The following is an 18,269-nucleotide window of genomic DNA, read 5'->3' on the forward strand; positions in this document are numbered from 1 at the left end:
CTCCCTTTATAAGCAGTTGCAGATTTCAAAATGATTGTGGTTTGAAGTGAACTTTTTATTCCTTGCTTTTGCAAGTTGTAAGTTGCAGGTTCGAGATGTTCAGTAATTAATGAACTATTGAAAAGATCGTTCGGCTGGTTCGCTGAACCGAATTAGTTCAAATCGAACCGGAAGTTAACCAAAACCCCTAAAACTGGTGTATAACACTGTCTAAGGGCCATAGAAGTCCTGTATAACAATCTTGGGGAACTTCAGCTGTGGTCCAGCAAACCAGCCGAACCAAAATTTTCAATAGCTCATTCATCACTGGTCACAAATTACAGCTGTATTCTTTCTATACAAATCTTACAATATCTGCATTGACAGAATACAGGCTGCCATAAATATCTCCAACATGCAACTTACAACTTGCAAAAGCAAGGAATAAAAAGTTTCCTTCAGACCACATCCTGAAAGTATTATACAAGGCTTTTATGGCCCATAGACAGTGTTATACATCAGTGTTCAAGACTAGTCTTCAGTGAACCAAACTAGTAGCACAGTTTAGGTAGAACTTTGCTAAAAGCTTGGTTTGGGTTCGTGCCAAACCATGAACCCGAAACAGGGTTCTACTGGTGGTTTGGAATGCTCAACTCTATTTCTGAGGTTTCCAATTTGTGCAGTTTAATGGCAGGGAATTTGAAACGCCCTGCAAGGTTATTACCTATGCATAGAGGGAGCAATTCTGATAAGATTATATTAGAGAATTTCTAATGCAACCATTAAAAGTGGATCTAAAAGGTAAAACTAAAGGAGTTGTGCCAAGATTAACATTATGGCATAAGGGATAACTTTCTAACCAACCGACTACTTGGACCCACACTGATCCTGAGAACGGGAGTCCCAAAGATTCCACATAATTGGAGTGCTGGTTGAGCGTACACATCACCAACACTCCATTTATTTCAATGGGGATGCTGGAGATAGTCAAGTAATAAATCATGGTATTTGTATAGCACCAACTTATTCCGCAGCGCTTTCAGGTAGTTATTACTTAATTACCCACCAAGCTGGGTTCTCATTTTACCAACCTCGGAAGGATGGAAGGCTGAGTCAACCTTGAGCCGGCTACCTGACGCATGCAGGGATCGAACTTGCAACCTTCAGGTCGTAGGCGAGAGCTTACACTCTGCGCCACACGAGGCTCATTATTGAACTGAAATGAACTGAAATGAACAGAAATTATTGTAAGGGTGGTGCACATAGTAACACAGTATGTTAGGCTGAAAGAAAAGACAATGTGCATCTAGTTCAGCCTGTTTAAACCCCTAGTTGATCCAGAGGAAGGCAAAAACCCCAAGAGGCAGAAGCCAATTAGCCCATTTGGGGGAAAGTTCCTTCCCAACTCCATGCTCAACTACCACTCCATTAAGGGTTCTTCATTTTTGGGACTAGTCGGGATCCCGATGATTGGATATCCACTGATCAGAAAGTTATCTCCGTTTCCGTGAATAGGGAATAACTTTTAATTCCAGCACAACTCATTTAAATCTGAATAGGTTCCCAACTTATGCATTTACGGCATATGCACAATAGTGATGAGTGATCTTTTGAAAAGTTAGGTTCGGTTGGTTCGACGAGCTTTTTCAAAAAGGTGGGTTCAGTCCGAATTAGTTCAAACTGAACCAGACAGTCACAAAAATCCCTAAAACCGGTATACAACAGTGTCTAATAGCCATAAATTACTTTGAGCATGTTATACGGGGCTTTTGTAGCTCCTAGACAATGTTATACACCAGTGTCCAGGACTAGTGTTGTGAGAACTGAACCAGTTGAACCTGTTTCAGGTAGAAGTTTGCTAAAAGTCCAGTTTAGGTTCGTACCAAAACAAACTTTTAGCAAAATTTATCCCGAAGCATGGTTCTACTGGTGCGGTTTCCTCAACACTAATCCACAGGATACACCATAAATGCCTGATAGGTACATATCATACCTCTCCAACTCCCATTTATTGGGAGAATAGTTTCATTCTGACCCTTATTTTTGAATCAAATTTAGTCATCAGCTGCATCGGCTTCAGTGGAGGAGTGGCCACTGAAGTCTACAGTAGCTACAGGAATATTACTTTCTACAATTTTCATAGGGTTCAATGGAGAGCCGCGCACCTGCGTGGTCACCTCTCCATTAAGTGGCTTCTGGTGACCAATTTGTACGAGGAAAGAGTAGTCGGGGACTCTTGTTATCCTGGTAAGTAAAGGTCATAGGCGTTAGACTCCCACCTATCAGACAATTATAGTATACCCACTGGATATACCATAAATGCTTCAGATGGGAACACTCATTTAAGATGTTTGCATGTGAAATCTGAATTACACTCTTGATCTATTACAGAAAATGTTCTACTCTACTAGAATTATGCAAAATGGGAAATGAAGTTACTAAGAAAAAAATTAAAACCTTTTAGAAGAAAAGCTTGATTCCTTAGTCTTTGCATTTTCTGAGGTTATTAGCAGAGTCTTCCACACAGAGGTTTTTGCCATTTCATCAGAAATGTTTATTACTGATGGGTCCTCTCTAGACAGAATTAACACAATGCACACAATGAATAATTGCACTAGATTATTACAGAGCTCTCTCTCTCTCCTGAAGTCACCAAGCGAAAATTGGGAAATATATATATTTTTTAAATCAAAATTGAAAATTTGTGGAGCTGCTTCCGGCACATTGTGGCAACAGAACTACAACCAGCATACAATCAGTCTATAACCAGTGTATATCATTAGTGCGATACATGCTCGTCTGCACTTAAAGGGGACTGCGGTTTCTAAAACCAGGAAGGAAGGGCATGGTTTTAGTGGTCCATCCAATTGCTGTAAGCTCTACTGAGCATGGCTGCCCAACTTTTATGCTATAATTGCTCCACCTACAGCTATAGAATGATCATCTTACTATTCAGGGTGTAGGGTTCTATAAAACAAAGATTGGGGTGCTGATTTTCTTATCAAGTACATGGAAGAAACAACAGCAATGGAATTTTTTAATTTAAAGACATTGTCCAAGACTTTTACTATTGATGACCTATCCGGATAGGTCATCAATAGTTGATCAGCAGAGGTCTGCTGCTTGGGATCCCCAATAACCAGATTATTGCCTGGCCTGATGTCATTGCAGGCAATGCTAGAATAAAATAGTGCTGTCACACTGCAGCAGCATAGTTTGGTACTACATGCACCGCTGTCATTAAACCAAGCAACTGCAATAAGATCAGTGCTATCTGATTTCCAGCGCTGTCCACGCTAACAAGCCCAGTGATCAGCTGATTGGCGGGGGTCCTGAGCAACCGACCCCAGCTGATCAACTGTTGATGTCCTATCCTGAGGATAGGTCATCAATAGTTAAAGTCCTGGACAAGCCCTTTAACGTGCTTGTCTAAAATTAGAAAAGGATGCCAGGATTCTTCCAGAAACAGCAACACATGTTGTATTTGCATTTGCAATTTAGCTACATATAAGTGAATGAGGTTGAGCTGCAATACCACATGAAACCTGCAGACAGGTGTGGCACTGTTTTTGGAAGAGGTCAACCATGTTTTAATAATCCTGCCCAATTTACATAAAGTAAATGTTCAACTTTGAGCATCATTTTTTTCAGGCCTACAGCAACAACTAGGATGATCTTTAGAATCTCTCTGCATATAGATTTGTAATATAGTTCAATGGGTGCTGAACGTCTTATAGAGAGCCCCCTAGTTGTGAGAAAAAGCAGACAGAATTTTATAATTTCATGCTATGATTGTTTACCAAAAGTAGAGGCCTTTGGAGCACAACACAAAATAAAGCTCCAACCCCTAAAAAGAGATGCAGTATATTGCATAATTAACAGGTCATAACTTTGTGCCAAAAATGAAATGGTGATCAAATTTGGAGTTACACTTCCAAATTATAGCCACATTGTGTATATGTATATAGATTTATTGATATTTTACAGAATATCAGAAAATATACATATTCAGAAAAAATATGACAATGCATGCCTTTAACCACTTCTGAAGGTACACCCTACTAACACTGGAACATAGTCTTGTTATACCTTCAACAGGTATTCAGCTTATCTCAAAAATGTAGACAAAAGGCTCAATGCAAAAAAGGAGTTATTTTATTACTGATTTTATTACTATAAGGCTTGGAAGATAATGGTATCTATTGTATGTACAGTTGCAATCAAAATTATTCAACCCCTAATGGTTTATTTGCCAAATCTGCAAACCTTTAGCCGTTTGCAAAAAGCAATTAAACAATAACAATTTAGATAGCTCAACACAACATATCATGTGGTTTCTCCAAATTCAACACATAATGACACTTTTTATAAGTACTACAGTCTCAGTTATTCAACCCTCTGACTACAATGACATTTTCGAATCAGGTGCTGTCTCAAGAACACCTGGTGCAACTAATCAAACATTTAATTAGTTGCATCATGCGTGCTTGAGATAAAACATATGGATTACCAGGATTTTGTTGACTGACACTTTGACTGCGTGTGAGAAATATGGCTAAGTCAAGAGAGTGATCATTGCCTTGCACAAAGAAAAGGATACAAAAGGATAGCAAAGGCACTGAATGTTCCTAGAAGTATAGTTGAAAGTATAGTTCAAAGTTAAATGAAACAAAACGGGAAATTTTTGGGCCTACGGATCAGCAGTATGTCTGGAGGAGGAAGAATGAAGCATATGCTGAAAAGAAGTCCCTGCCTACATCAAACATGATGGTGGCTCAGTGATGCACTTGGGCTGCTTTGCTTCTTCTTGCACTGGAAACCTGTAGCTTGTAGAAGGGCAAGATGATTTAAATCAAACATCAAGAAATTCTCAAAGAACACATCATGCCTTCTGTGAGGTAGCTGACGTTTGGGCATCATGGAACCTTCCAACAAGACAATGATCCCAAAAATACCTCAAAGTCCAGCAAAGCTTGGTTTTAGAAGAGGTTCTGGAAGATTTTAGAGTGGCTGTCACAGGCACCTGATATGAACTCCATGGAAAATCCTTGAACCAAGAATATTCGTTAACAGGAGGCTGTTGCCCTTGAGTCATGCACTAAGATTCCTCAGGAATGCTGTCAGAAGCTGGTGTCTGGCGATGCATCACATTTGCAGCAGCAAAAGGTGCGCTATTAAGTACTAAAGATGTTTGCCATGAAGGGGCTTGAAAAATTCTGCGACTGCAGCAGTCATTAAAAGTGGCATTTTGTGGGGAAATTGGAGAAACCACTTGTTATATTCGTTGTGTTAAGTTATTTAAATTCTTCTTTGATTTTTTTCTGAGTCTCTGTATATTTGGCATATAAAACTAATTTGCAATTGGCGCTGGATAATATTGATTGCAACTGTAAGTAGAAATAAGCCAATCAATTCACTAAGTGCAAGTGGAAACCTTGACCTTAGTAACTATGATCAAGGTTTGCATTAAATTACATTACTTATCTAACTATTTGTGAATGCACCCAAAACAAAGCTGTAGGGTAACCGTGGTCAACATCCTTAAACCCCTAGTGCTTTACTGTACAGTAGGGGAGCACACGGAGTGGTGGCTGCACCTTTAGATGTTTGGGCTAGAGTGGATCCTTTAGACATTTTCATGCTACATAGTAAGAGTTGAAAAAATGACATATATTCATTAAGTGTAACCAAGGCATGGGTGAAGACATTGTTGAAAGGGAAGAGGTTATGGGAAACAAGAATTCTATACATTTCCATAAGCATTAAAGGGTTTGTATGAGACTTAACACACAGATGGAATATTTCCACCGGGACACAGAGGAATTTGCCACTGTGGAATTCTTCATCAAAATCAGGAGGGCTAATTATAGTGTGGAATTACAGACCGAGTTTAGAGATTTTCATTCCACATCAAAATCCCCATAGAGCCGATGATCACACAATTTCGGTGGTACTAAAATTATATTTTTTTAGGGTTCTTACTTTTTTTTTTTTAAAATAAGACCTGTTCTTTTTAGAAATTCATTTGCTTTTGGCATCGCTGCATCCAAAGACCCATAACTTTTTTTATTTTTGCATGGATAAAGCTTTGTAAGGACTTGCTTTTTGTTTAATGAGATGTTACTTTTAATGGTACCATTTTGTGGTACATATGACTTCCTTGATCACTTTTATTATATTTTTGGAGAGACAAAACGAATAGAGATGAGCGAACGTACTCGGTAAGGGCGATTTCGCAATCGAGCACCGCGATTTTCGAGTACTTCACTACTCGGGTGAAAAGTACTCGGGTGCGCTGTGGGGCAGGGGGTTGCAGAGGGGAGCGGGGGGTAGCAGCGGGGAACAGGGGGGGAGCCCTCTCTCTCTCCCTCTCCCCCCCACTCCCCGCTGCAACCCCCCGCTCACCCACAGCGCACCCGAGTAGTGAAGTACTCGAAAATCGCGGTGCTCGATTGCGAAATCGCCCTTACCAAGTACGTTCGCTCATCTCTAAAAATGAACAAACCAAAGTATTTTAGTCCCCTTTTTTTATAGTATTTGCTGTGTGGTATAAAAAGTGTTTCAAATTTATTGTATGGGTCATTAGAGATGTCGTGATACCAAATATATATATAGCTTTTTTATTATATATTTTTTTAAAAAACAACAGAGGAAACTGCACAAAAAAAGGTTTTCTTTCGACTTGTTTTACATCCCTTTAGGGGACTTGAACTTGCAAACTTTTGATTGCTCGAATAATAGACATTTGATTTCCTTTCTAGCACTTGCAATGACAGACCTGGAGGCCACTGATAGGACTCTGGTTGCCATGGTAACTCAGTGGCCCTCTGCAATCTCATGGCAGAAGGCTGTGGATGTCACAGAGGGAGCACCCTCCCTCTGTTAGCTCTAACATTAATCACAGCATGTAAGAGGTTAATGGCGAGGATTGGTGGTCTTGCTGATCCCTACTGTTGGAGCAGGAAGTCAGCTGTCAATCACAGTCGGCTCCGACAGATGGCTCTTGAGCCTGCACCACCCATATGACATAATTATACATCTTTTAGCATGAACCTCTTCCTACCCAGGGCATACATATATGCTCTGAGGCAGGAAAGGATTAAACAAAGCATATACTATACCACATGGTATATACAATAAAAAAGAAGGTGTGCCAAAGTGTATGACCCTGGCACAGGTCAAAAAACACTATTTTGGCCTTTTTTAGGTGCACAGCGGTCTATGGCTATGTTGTGTGTGTGCTCTGGAAGCTTTGCTGGTGCATATGCCAAAAATATTCACTTAAGAAAAAAAAATCTACAGAACTCTTGAATTTATCTTAGGTCATAAATAGATAAGGAAACATCGTGTAAATCAAAATAATTACCAAACCTAATAATTTCAGAGTAATTGAACATTTTATAGTGGAATGTAATACCGTACATTTTTATCTTCTTAAAAGTGGACGTATCGTTCAAAGGGATTTTCCCAGTAGAGAAAACCGTTTTGGGTATTCCCACCTCAGCAAGATATCCCCCAGTCACAAGATAATGGAAAAACTTACTGATTGCTGGGGGTCTGATCGCTGAGATCCCTACCGATCTGGAGCTACCACCCCCAGCGCGTTCTGAGGTTTTGACAGCAGTCACTACACATATATGCCACCGCTAGGGAATAACATCTCCTACAAACTGCATTGACGGAACCTACTATATTGGTACAAGGAGGCTGTATGGCCCTGTAGTGTGGAGACACAAGGGACATTTTGGGCTTTGCATGTGGCAAGTTGTGATTAACCATAGCATCCCCAGCTGTAGCAGCTGATCACTAGGAAGTTTCAGCAATCATACCAGTGGGGATCATCTGTTCATCAGAGGTTCTACATTTAGAAATTGGGTTACCGGATCGTCAACCCATTTAAGTAGATTCCGATGTTTAACCGGTCTCCTTTGGGAATAAACCAGAACAGTGAATTAATAATGCTTACCTGCAATTCCCTTCCATTGCTAAATGAACTGTTCCTTCTTCTTCCTGCACAAGTATACTTTGTTCTTCCTACAAAGAGACATACAGAATACAGAAATAGTGTTAGATGGCGTCGCATATAAATGGTACCAAGCAATCCACATTCCAAAGAGCAATCGGAGAAGTAAGCAGGATATTATTCTTCTAGATAAATATATCAGTCGACAAACGCAAGATTATTTACCTCTGAGACATGTTCCTTATTTCTTTTTACTTGGCACTGACCTACAGTATATGTTATTGGCTTACAAGACTTCCAAGAGCAACGACTTCCAACCAGTCATTTTCCAGCTATTGCAAAACTACATCTCCCAACATGCCCTGACAGTTTTCATCTCTCATAATGAACTGGTTGTTGAAATTTTGCTACAGCCGGACAGCCACAGGTGGAAGAGCCGCTGCTCTAGAACAGTACCTAAGGTCTATTCAGCAGGGCTGCTTTAATAATTGGGCAAACTGCTGCATGGAGCCCCCTGGCAGTGGCACCAATTTCAGTTTCCTTAAGACGCAGATACAGTTGAAGAGTATTGAGGAGGTTAAAAAATAATAACAATCTATACTCACTATTGCGTGTCCCTGCCGCTCCAGTCTCCACTCACTTCGGGGTCTAGTGGTCACAAGCCTGTTGAAGCACATGACTGCAACAGCCAATCACCAGTTTCAGTAACTATTCAGGCCGGTGATTGGCTGCAGCGGTCACGTGTTTAAACAGTCATGTGACTGCTGGACCCAGAGGTGAACAAAAACAGAGTAAAAACCTGTACCTTGCTGGGCCTGGGTTAGGTGAGTTTTTTGCCACAAAAAGTCTGGGGACAGAGAGAGGAGGTGCAGCAGTAGAAGGGGAGCCAGTTTTAATCCCCATGCACTGGGCCCAATCAGATATTAAAATGATCATGCTATTCACAATGCATAGGCATATGCAGCCTATAGGCTGTCATGTTAAAAGAAAACATACACTGCACAGTTTTCTAGATGCCTCTGTAGTGTTGATAGTGGCCAAGCAGCTTAGATTTCTGTATTTGCTTCTGTAGATTATTCAAAAAAAGAATCACTATACTGTATGTTGCACAGACAATAACTTTGTTCCCTTGTATGCAACTAGAATTCTGTATAGGCTTAATATACAATATAAAATGAAGTCTTCAAATGTAGTATAAAAGCCCATCAAACAAGCCTGAACCAATATCTGCATTTCCGAAATGAAAATTTTGTTGAGGATTTTGGTGCGGATTTGCTGTGGAAATGGAACGGAAATGCTGTGGATTCTGCTGTTTACATGCAAAGGATGAAATCCAAGGCACACTTGTATGAGTTCCGTGGCAAATCCATACTAAAAGCCACATAAAAATGTGCAAGTATTGTGGAATTGGCTGCAGATTTGTTCATGTTGGACTTTTATGCCATGAGTTAATCCACCCTTAGAGTGTTTGTATATAGTGTCAAGACTCTTATGATATCTGTGGCCTATGGGCCTTTCAAAAATAGGGGCCTAGTAATAACTGCTATATCAACAACATACCCTATAGCTATACCATTGCATAAAGGTCGGAAAAACATAATTTATCTGAAAAAGAACACAGGAGGACAATGTAGACATATATAATATAGCTCCAGTGTACATTATATAGCTACATATGTAACAAATTCAGGAGCAAAATCTAACGTACCTCTTTTTCTGCATCTTCCAACTTCTTTTTCTTACTTTCAGGCATTAAATCATCTAACCAACTCAATTCCCGTTTTGTGAAGAAAAGGTCCATTAGTTTCCTTACAAACACTAATGCCAAGACCTGGTCAGAAGAAAAGTAAATGACTGAAGTAATAAGACAAATTGTAGATCAAAGAAAGGTTAGATCAACAAAATGCTAAACATGAATGGCTGGTCTTAAGAAGGTGCTGAGGAGGAAGAAAGAAGAAAAAAGGGGCTGAAGATGAAGCAGGAAGAAGAAACATTGTCCTAATTGACTTTTTGTATAACACTACATTTCATTTTACTTACTTTTACTATCTCTGGTCAGATATGTAACTTACCAGATTTCTAAGTCTAATATTTACTCATATCAGTTGTTACTTTCTTCCCCCATTGTTCTAGGCATCAATTATAGACCCACCAAAAAGTAAGTGTGGTTGGGTGGGTGGTGCAGGCCAGCATTGTTAAGACCAATTTATTATTAATTAGGATATAAATTGTCAGATTCTAACCAAAATGTCCATTTCTGTATTTAGAACAGTCCAAGGTGCGCCAAATTTATATGAAGGCATGCAACTTCTAATAAACTCATACCATATTTAGCATATTTTACTCCAACTCAATTGACTTTAAGATTGGCCTAGGAAATACTAATCTCAGTAAATATCTGCCTACAGATATCACAACACTTCTTTCTATTCCCTTTACAGCTACGAGTATAACTTCTTACCATCATAGGAAATACAATGGCTGCCCGAGATGCTTTGATGACCCATAGCAGTATGAGACAAGTCAGCTGCATCACGGTGAAGAGATGGACCTTCCGCATGGGAACATGTCTTAGGTAGATGAAATCTGGCTGATGTTTTGCTGGCATCCAGAACAATAAGATTCGATCAAAGAACTACAAAACATAATCAATTTAATAATTCACTTCGTTCAAGTACAAATAAAATGGGCAAATTGTAATTGGAATGACCAACCAATGAGGTTCAAGACTTTAAATGAGGGTGAACATTGCCTTCCATGAGTAGGTAGAAGTTGATAGATAAAGGGACTTGGTAGTGGTGGGTGCAGTTAGTAATTAAAGGACTGAAGTGTAAATGGTTGGTTTGGCTGATCTAGTTTCAAAAAAAAATCTTTGCCAATGTAATTTTTGGCCTACTGCTAATGAGAATTTTAGTCACTCATATTATAATGTAATATAGTCGATACTATAAAAATTGGGCATTAAATATACTAAAAGATACTAAAAAAAAAAATCTATAAAATGCTCATTAAAATGGGCTCAGTGAATTTCTTAATGTCAAAGAGGAAATGAAGAAAAATAATTGAGTCTATTTGTTTTAGCAATAATAAAAGACATTACCTGAATTCCCTTTAGTGACGAGGCACCCATATAGAGAAAGACGCCATAAAGAACAGGCATAGGAATGAACTAGCATGCCAAAGAAAAAGAACAAAAAGTTGAATTTAATAAAATATACAACATTTTAGTCAAAATATTTGCATAATCTTCAAAAGTAAATGCATTTATTTTTATAGACACATCATCTATTTTGTATTCCTAGGGTAATACTAATACTTACAAGTCATTAAAGGGGTTACTCCAAAATTTAAAGTTATTGATAATGATTTATGGTGATCCAATCACCAAGTCTTTTGTTCTCCTGTACGAATAGACGTATGGCCAGCCATGGACACTGCTATACCATTTATCTCTAAGGCATTGACAGAGTAGAAGGGTACAGCAAATCTCCAGCAGTCCCAAATAGATGAATGGAGCAGCATCAGACAAGCTCAGCCACTATTCAATTCATACAGAAGGGTCACACTTGTGATTATTGCAGACCCACATCAAAACCCACATCAATCAGACACTTGTCACCTATTCTATGGATAGAAGAGAATTCAAAATTTTAATACAACCCCTGTAGTTTCAGAAGTACTTACTGCAATAAAACAGAGTACTGGACAACCAGTAGTTAAGCATATGAAACCATATAGCTTCATAATAAATGTTCATATAGGTTGCATTGCATTATACTCATAGTATATTTAAAACATAAAAAAGTAGGATTATAATAGCAATCACGGCCAATATAGGACTAAGCTAGGTATAGAGAGAACAACCCCTTTAAAGGCTAATTATTGTAGAAGATATTTTAGCATTAGTCAGAATATTTCAATATTTCAATATTTTTTATATGCATTTTTTCTATTTTAGGGCTTCAAAAGTAGATATTTGAAAGTTATATTCAAAAAAGCAGTTTTTAGATATTCATAGAGTGGTGGACAGAGACCTTGCATGCATGACCATCTCTTCGAGATGGATTTCCATTGGCCAAGCTCTTTGAATTCCTCATAATTTCCATATGGCAAATGCAGGGCATCATTCCATCCTAACTTGTTAATATGGATTTAGTTTTTGTATACAATCCTGAACATTTCAACTGGATCTACTTTGGAACATTAAGACAAGAAAGACAAAGCCACCAAAGAAAAACAAATAAACTGCATTGTATATATTTTACACACCTGAAGGACCCTTGTCATAAAAACTGATGATCCCATAAGAACAAAGATCATGAGTCCCGTTACCCTTTGTTCCCGGATTCCCAAAAATTTTGGCTGTTCTCCTGGAGCCGAGCACTCAGATTCCAGTTTCAGACTGTTGACATGCGTGATGGACAGGACAGTGGCAGCAACGAACCAGGGCAATCCCATCACAGAGCACACACCAAGCATAATCCCAACCATGAGAAGATCGAGATGGTAACCGCAGCCTTTCTGTAGCAAAAATGTAAATAGAAAATTGCTTATTAGTAGGATCATGCCAATAGTTTCATGTTGAAGACCTGAATCTCTCTCAGGTTATTAGACTAGAAAGGTTCTTTTGCCACAAATAGACATTGACTCAAAAATAGTTTACATGTTGGACATATTGATGTAGGGTCAGAATTAAATACTTCTTATCAGCCTTTAAATGATCCTATCCACAGAGAATGAGGAGTCTTTCCATGTTTTCCTTAACAGGGCAAACTGTGAAGAATTACATTATGGTCAATTCATTGAACCCAAGTGGCGAGTCCATTGTTTCCGACAACCGTATTGGATACCCCTTATGTTAGATAGCAAAACATCCCTAGGTACTGATCTCCACAGATGTATGAGTGACATTGTGCTCTTGTTTAATATAACTACTTTGATATTTATACTTTATAGACATTTATAGCTATGTGTCGGTAATAAATCAACTACTTCTACAAATTTGAAGGGGTTGTATCAAGATAGATTTTTATTACCTATCCGTAGTATAGATAATAAAAGTCTGATTGGTGAGGATCTCATCACTGAGCCCCCACCATTCCTAAGAATTGGGGTCCCGTTTCACCCACCCTCTTCACTGCAGGCTCACTGCAGCCCCTGCAGTGAGGAGGAGACTTGAGTGGAACTATGCACGCACATGCACGATGCCACTCCACTTATTTCAGTGGGGCTAACAGAATTAGCTGAACACTTGTACTCAACTGTTTCTCTCTGCCCTATTAAAATCAATGGAGTGGTGGCTGTACATGCGCAGATATTTCTCCATTCAATCTGATTTCACTGCGGGTGGGAGAAAAGCAGCAGTGATGAGAAAAGGGGGACCCAGGACCCCTCGTTATCCAATGCGTAGGTGATAAAAGTCTATCTTGGTACAAGCCCTCTATTTCTAACAACGTTCAATGGTGTATACAGACCAAGCAGAGCCAGCCATACATGGCTGAATCAACAGTCAAACAAGGTTAGTTGCCCCCTCAGACTATGTGCACTTCATGTTAAAAGTCATGCTAAATTTTGCATCATCTGTACATAGAAAAGGGCTCTACTCAAACACAAAGGCAATTCTGTGTCTGTTAGGCCACAAAATGGCCTTTAGATATAAAGGCAATCAGTTGAATCTGCCAATTACAATGGGATTCGCCAATCATCTGATGTGTATGGCAGCTTCCTGACTCTCCACCAAGATGTTATGGGAGATAAAGATTGGGTAGTTGGATTTCAACTGCATGATCCTTTCACTCTTGGGAGATAAGCTGCTGTCACAGCTATCTGGCAGCAGCTTTCTCCACTCTTTACATATTAAGCAGCATAGAGAGGAGGATGTCCACCACGTTTTGTATTTTATCGTATTCAGGCATACCTGACATCCTCCTCTCTACGATGTGCATGTAGTAGTTGGCTGAAACTTGCCAAGATTGTAAGTGGGGCTCATGAAAATACAGTGTGAGCAGCGGTAAGCGGATATTTGGCTCAGAACACACAAAACACATATATGCTCAGCTGAGTAGAGCATGCATGTGTACAGGGATGTTAGGGCACTTGGAGTCTTTAGATGGGATGATTTTTGACCGCTTAAGCACCCAACAGTCATCCAAGCAATGATCGCTCCCATGCTTTCACATAGGTAACCGTTGAATAAATGGAGGTAATCATTTTGTGTAAAAGCGCATAGATATCAGCCAAATGAGCCTTCAGCAGACAGCTATCTTATTTGTATGGGCAGCTTCCAGTGACAGCCACATAATTCTCTCTGCTTCCTTATTACACTAAGCTCTTTGATCAACATGAGCCATAGGAATAAAAGCTATAAAAAAATCACCTTTCAATAGTTGGCGCTGTGGAGGTAATTTTCCATCCCCTATTTACATACATTTTTCCCTAGGAGCATTACATGGCTTATATAAGACTCTTTATGCCAACTTGTCGCTTTCCTCAAGGAAAAAAATGTATCTTCCCTAGACCAAGGTATTAAACCCAAAGCTAAATAATCTAAAGGTGTCCACACTCTATTTAGGTAAGACAGTGATGTTAAAAATAGTTGTAGCGGTCCATATATGGCTTCCAGAACCACAACCAATGTGACATTTCAAGGTGTGCAACTCATTTCAGAAAGAGGTGATCAAACTTACATCTTGTCAGTAGATCGCAAATTGTATTGACTGACTAGGATGAATTAGACATAGAATTACAGGAGAAACTAACATTTAATGCCCTACAAGTGGTCCAAAGTGTAAACAAGTTAGCAAAAACCATAACAATTACTATCTTAAAGGGTTTTTCTGGGACTAAACTATTGATGCCCTAGCTTCAGGATAGGTCATCAATAGCAGGTCGCAAGGGGTCCGCTGACCAGCTAAATGAAGTGACAGCACCACTTGGACGAGTGTCATTGTTGCTTCTTTCCATAACAGGCACGGCGCCGTATTTTGTATAGGGACTGTGCCAGGTATAGCAGCTCAGTCTTATTCACTTGAATGGGACTGTGTGGCTCTCAGGATATGTGGCAGATAAACATGATGTGACATGCCGGAGAAGAGGCCATGGCACTTGCACAAGTACCCCTGCCTCTTCCAACAGCTGATCAGTGGAGATTCCAGGCAGTGGACCACTCCAATCCACTACTGATGACCTATCCTGAGTCAATAGTTTAGTCCCAAAAAGACCCTGTAACCTTGAACTATTATTAATTTTACCTTCAACTTGTGTTCTTTTCTATTAATAATGACAGCTGTAATTTGTTGGTCCATAAAGATCAAAATTGTGCATAGCAGAGAGGGAATAATGGCTGCAAGCACTGTCCACCAAGGGTTTGGTCCTAAGGGATTAATAAGCCAGCCTCGATCATCTCTAGTGGGCTAAAAGAAAAAGAAACCAAAATACAAACAAACATTATTTGGTAACAATTGTAGCATATTTTTAAATAATGTAACCAGACATACTTTTTCTCTATGTTGCACGTCGTGACACATGCTCATCGTTCGTCATCACAGACTTAAAAGGAAGGTCAACCTTCACAACCATTTTTATTGACCCACTCCTAACTAAAAGCAGGTTTGCCAACAAGTCTTCAAAAATATCTCCTACCTTTTAGTGTTTGCAGCTCCTATGAAAACTGTGTCCCTATGGTGACAGGCTGCAAACCAACCCTGTGTAGTCTGATCCTGCAGGCACAGTGCAATCCATATGTCCTCTACATCTTGCTAACCTACCAAAATGTGTTAGAAGACGGGGACAATTGGAAAAGAGCATTATTGCAGGATTGGCCTAGGCAGGGTTTGTAGGTGTTTACCATGGTGACATACAGTCTGCAGACACAAAACAAAAAAGAAAATATTCATTAAGGACATCTAAAAAGATACATTCCTCATTCTAAATAGATTGGAACTAGAGATGAGCGAGCGTACTCGGTTCGGGTGTTTTTGCACTCGAGCACCGCTTTTTCTGAGTAACTGACTACTTGGACGAAAAGATTCGGGGGGCGGGGGCGGCGTGGTGGAGCGGGGGGTAGCAGTGGGGAACAGGGGGGAGCTCTCTCTCCCCACTCCCCTCTGCAACCCCCCGCTCACCCCGGCGCCCCCCGAATCTTTTCGTCCGAGTAGTCAGTTACTCGGAAAAAGCGGTGCTCGAGTGCAAAAACACCCGAAAAGAGTACGTTCGCTCATCTCTAATTGGAATGATTTTACAAAACGGGTACAAGAATGCTAAAGAGCATGTGATTTCCCCCTCCCTCCCCCTGCAGAGTTTGCCATGTGTGCTGGGACAGGTAGATTTTCAGGTCTCTGGATGCAAGCAATGAAGTCTCTAAATTACAGCTAGCAGAAATTTTGAAAACCTAAGGTGTGGATACAGAATGTGTATTATATATTGTACTGTATAATGTGAACAAAATATTACCACATATTTAACCCCTTAATGACGCAGCCCCTTTTTCTTTTTCTATTTTCGTTTTCCCCCCCCCCCGTTCAAAAATTCGTAACTTCTTTATTTATTCATCGACGTCGCTGTATGAGGGCTTGTTTTTTGCGGGATGAGTTGTATTTTTCAATGGTGCTATTTAAAGTACCATAAAATTTTTAAAAACTTTTTCAGTACATTATAAGTGGAGTAAAATGAAAAAAAAAAAGACATTTCGCCATCTTTCAGTGCGTCTTGTTTCTACGGCGCACAAACTGCAACAAAAGCGACATGATAACTTTATTCTATGGGTCGGTATGATTACTACGATACCAAACATTTTTTTTACTATACTACTCTTTTTTTTCAAAGACATTTAATTTTTTTCAATTATTTTCTGCCGTCATTTTGTGCGCACAATAACTTTTTTATTTTTCAGTCGACGTAGTTGAGCAAGGGCTTATTTTTTGCGGGATGTCCTGTAGTTTCTGATAGTACCAATTTGGAATACATATGACTTTTTGATCGCTTTTTATTGCGTTTTTTCTGGGAGACAGGGTAACTAAAAAAGTGCATTTCTGGCGTTCTTTATTTTGTTTTTCGGACGACGTTCACCGTACGGGAAAAATGATACACTACTTTGATAGATCAGACTTTAACGGATGCGGCGATACCAAACATGCATTTTTATTTTATGATTTAGATTTTTTAATAATAGATATGGCAAAAGGGGGGTGATTTAAACTTTTATAACTTTTTTTTTTTTTTTTTTAACTTAGTTTTTTTTTTTTTAACTTTACTTTAAAGTCCCCCTGGGGGACTACAACCAGCGATGCTTTGATCGCTCCTGCAGTATGACGTAATGCTATAGCATTACGTCATACTGCCATTTAACAGGCACGGGGATGGCTTGATAGGCAGTCTGGTAAGGCAGCCCTGGGGCCTTTCAGAAGGCCCCCGGCAGCCATGACACCTGCATGGCTCCCCCGATCTCACCGTGGGGGGGCCGTGCGGGACCCCCAAACATCGTTCGGGGGATTTAAATGCCGCAGTCGGAATTGACAGCGGCATTTAAATGGTCAATAGCCGCGATCGGCCGTTCGGCCAATCGCAGCTATTGCCCACGGGTGTCAGCTGTACTAAACAGCTGACGCCTGCACTGTATGAAGAGAGGTTGCCCCGCAACCTCTCTTCATACATACCCTGCCGCTCCATGACGTACTTATATGTCATGGAGCGGGAAGGGGTTAAAGTAATTAGTGTTGAGCAAACCTAACAAAACTTTGGTTAGGCTGGTTCGATGAATTTTGGCACAAAGTTTGGTTTGGTCTGAAACCAAAACATCAGCAATATCCCTAAAACTGGTGTATAACACTGTCTAGGAGCCATACAAACACCGTATAACAGAAAAAATGAGGAAGAAGACAGAAGAGGAAAAAGATGAGGTAGGGGGAAGAAGAAAAAGGAAGATGGAAAAGAGAAGGAAGAGGGAAAAGAAACAGGAAGATGTTGGAAAGGCAATAGGAACAGGAAGTAGGAAAAGTAATAGGAAGTAGAGGTTTATGAAGAGGAGGTTTTCTTCTTCCTCCTCTTCTTCTAGTGGGTTCGGCTAATATGAACTGAACTTTTAGCAAAGTTCAACCCAAATCAGGGTTCTTCTGTTTCAGTTCACTCAATGCTAAAAGCAATTTCATGAGTTTGCTATTTAGCGTTGCAAAATAAGGTTGTTACTTTGGGGCTGAAGCAAGGAATCAGGTCTAAGTAATAGGAAAGATGCTGCTCACTTAAAATGGAGCATGCTCTCCGCAGATTATACAGCAGCGGTTTCGATCGTCTGTACTTAGAGATTTATATTTCTCCATTACTTCAAAGCTTA

The 18,269-nt window shown here is 39.8% G+C and overlaps 1 protein-coding gene across 1 annotated transcript in view; it reads right to left on the minus strand.

The window, feature by feature from the left end:
- Positions 1-18,269, minus strand: part of SLC4A10 (solute carrier family 4 member 10) — a 98,601-nt gene that overhangs the window by 11,394 nt on the left and 68,938 nt on the right. Inside the window, exons 13-19 of the mRNA XM_066575939.1 lie at positions 15,193-15,354; positions 12,212-12,463; positions 11,043-11,111; positions 10,404-10,577; positions 9,651-9,773; positions 7,946-8,013; positions 2,437-2,553 (exon numbers count right to left, since the gene is read on the minus strand). Of these exons, the coding sequence (XP_066432036.1) occupies positions 2,437-2,553; positions 7,946-8,013; positions 9,651-9,773; positions 10,404-10,577; positions 11,043-11,111; positions 12,212-12,463; positions 15,193-15,354 (965 nt within the window). The remainder of the gene's footprint in view (positions 1-2,436; positions 2,554-7,945; positions 8,014-9,650; positions 9,774-10,403; positions 10,578-11,042; positions 11,112-12,211; positions 12,464-15,192; positions 15,355-18,269) is intronic.

This window comes from Eleutherodactylus coqui, chromosome 8 (assembly GCF_035609145.1).
Source record: "Eleutherodactylus coqui strain aEleCoq1 chromosome 8, aEleCoq1.hap1, whole genome shotgun sequence".
NCBI classification, from domain to species: domain Eukaryota; kingdom Metazoa; phylum Chordata; class Amphibia; order Anura; family Eleutherodactylidae; genus Eleutherodactylus; species Eleutherodactylus coqui.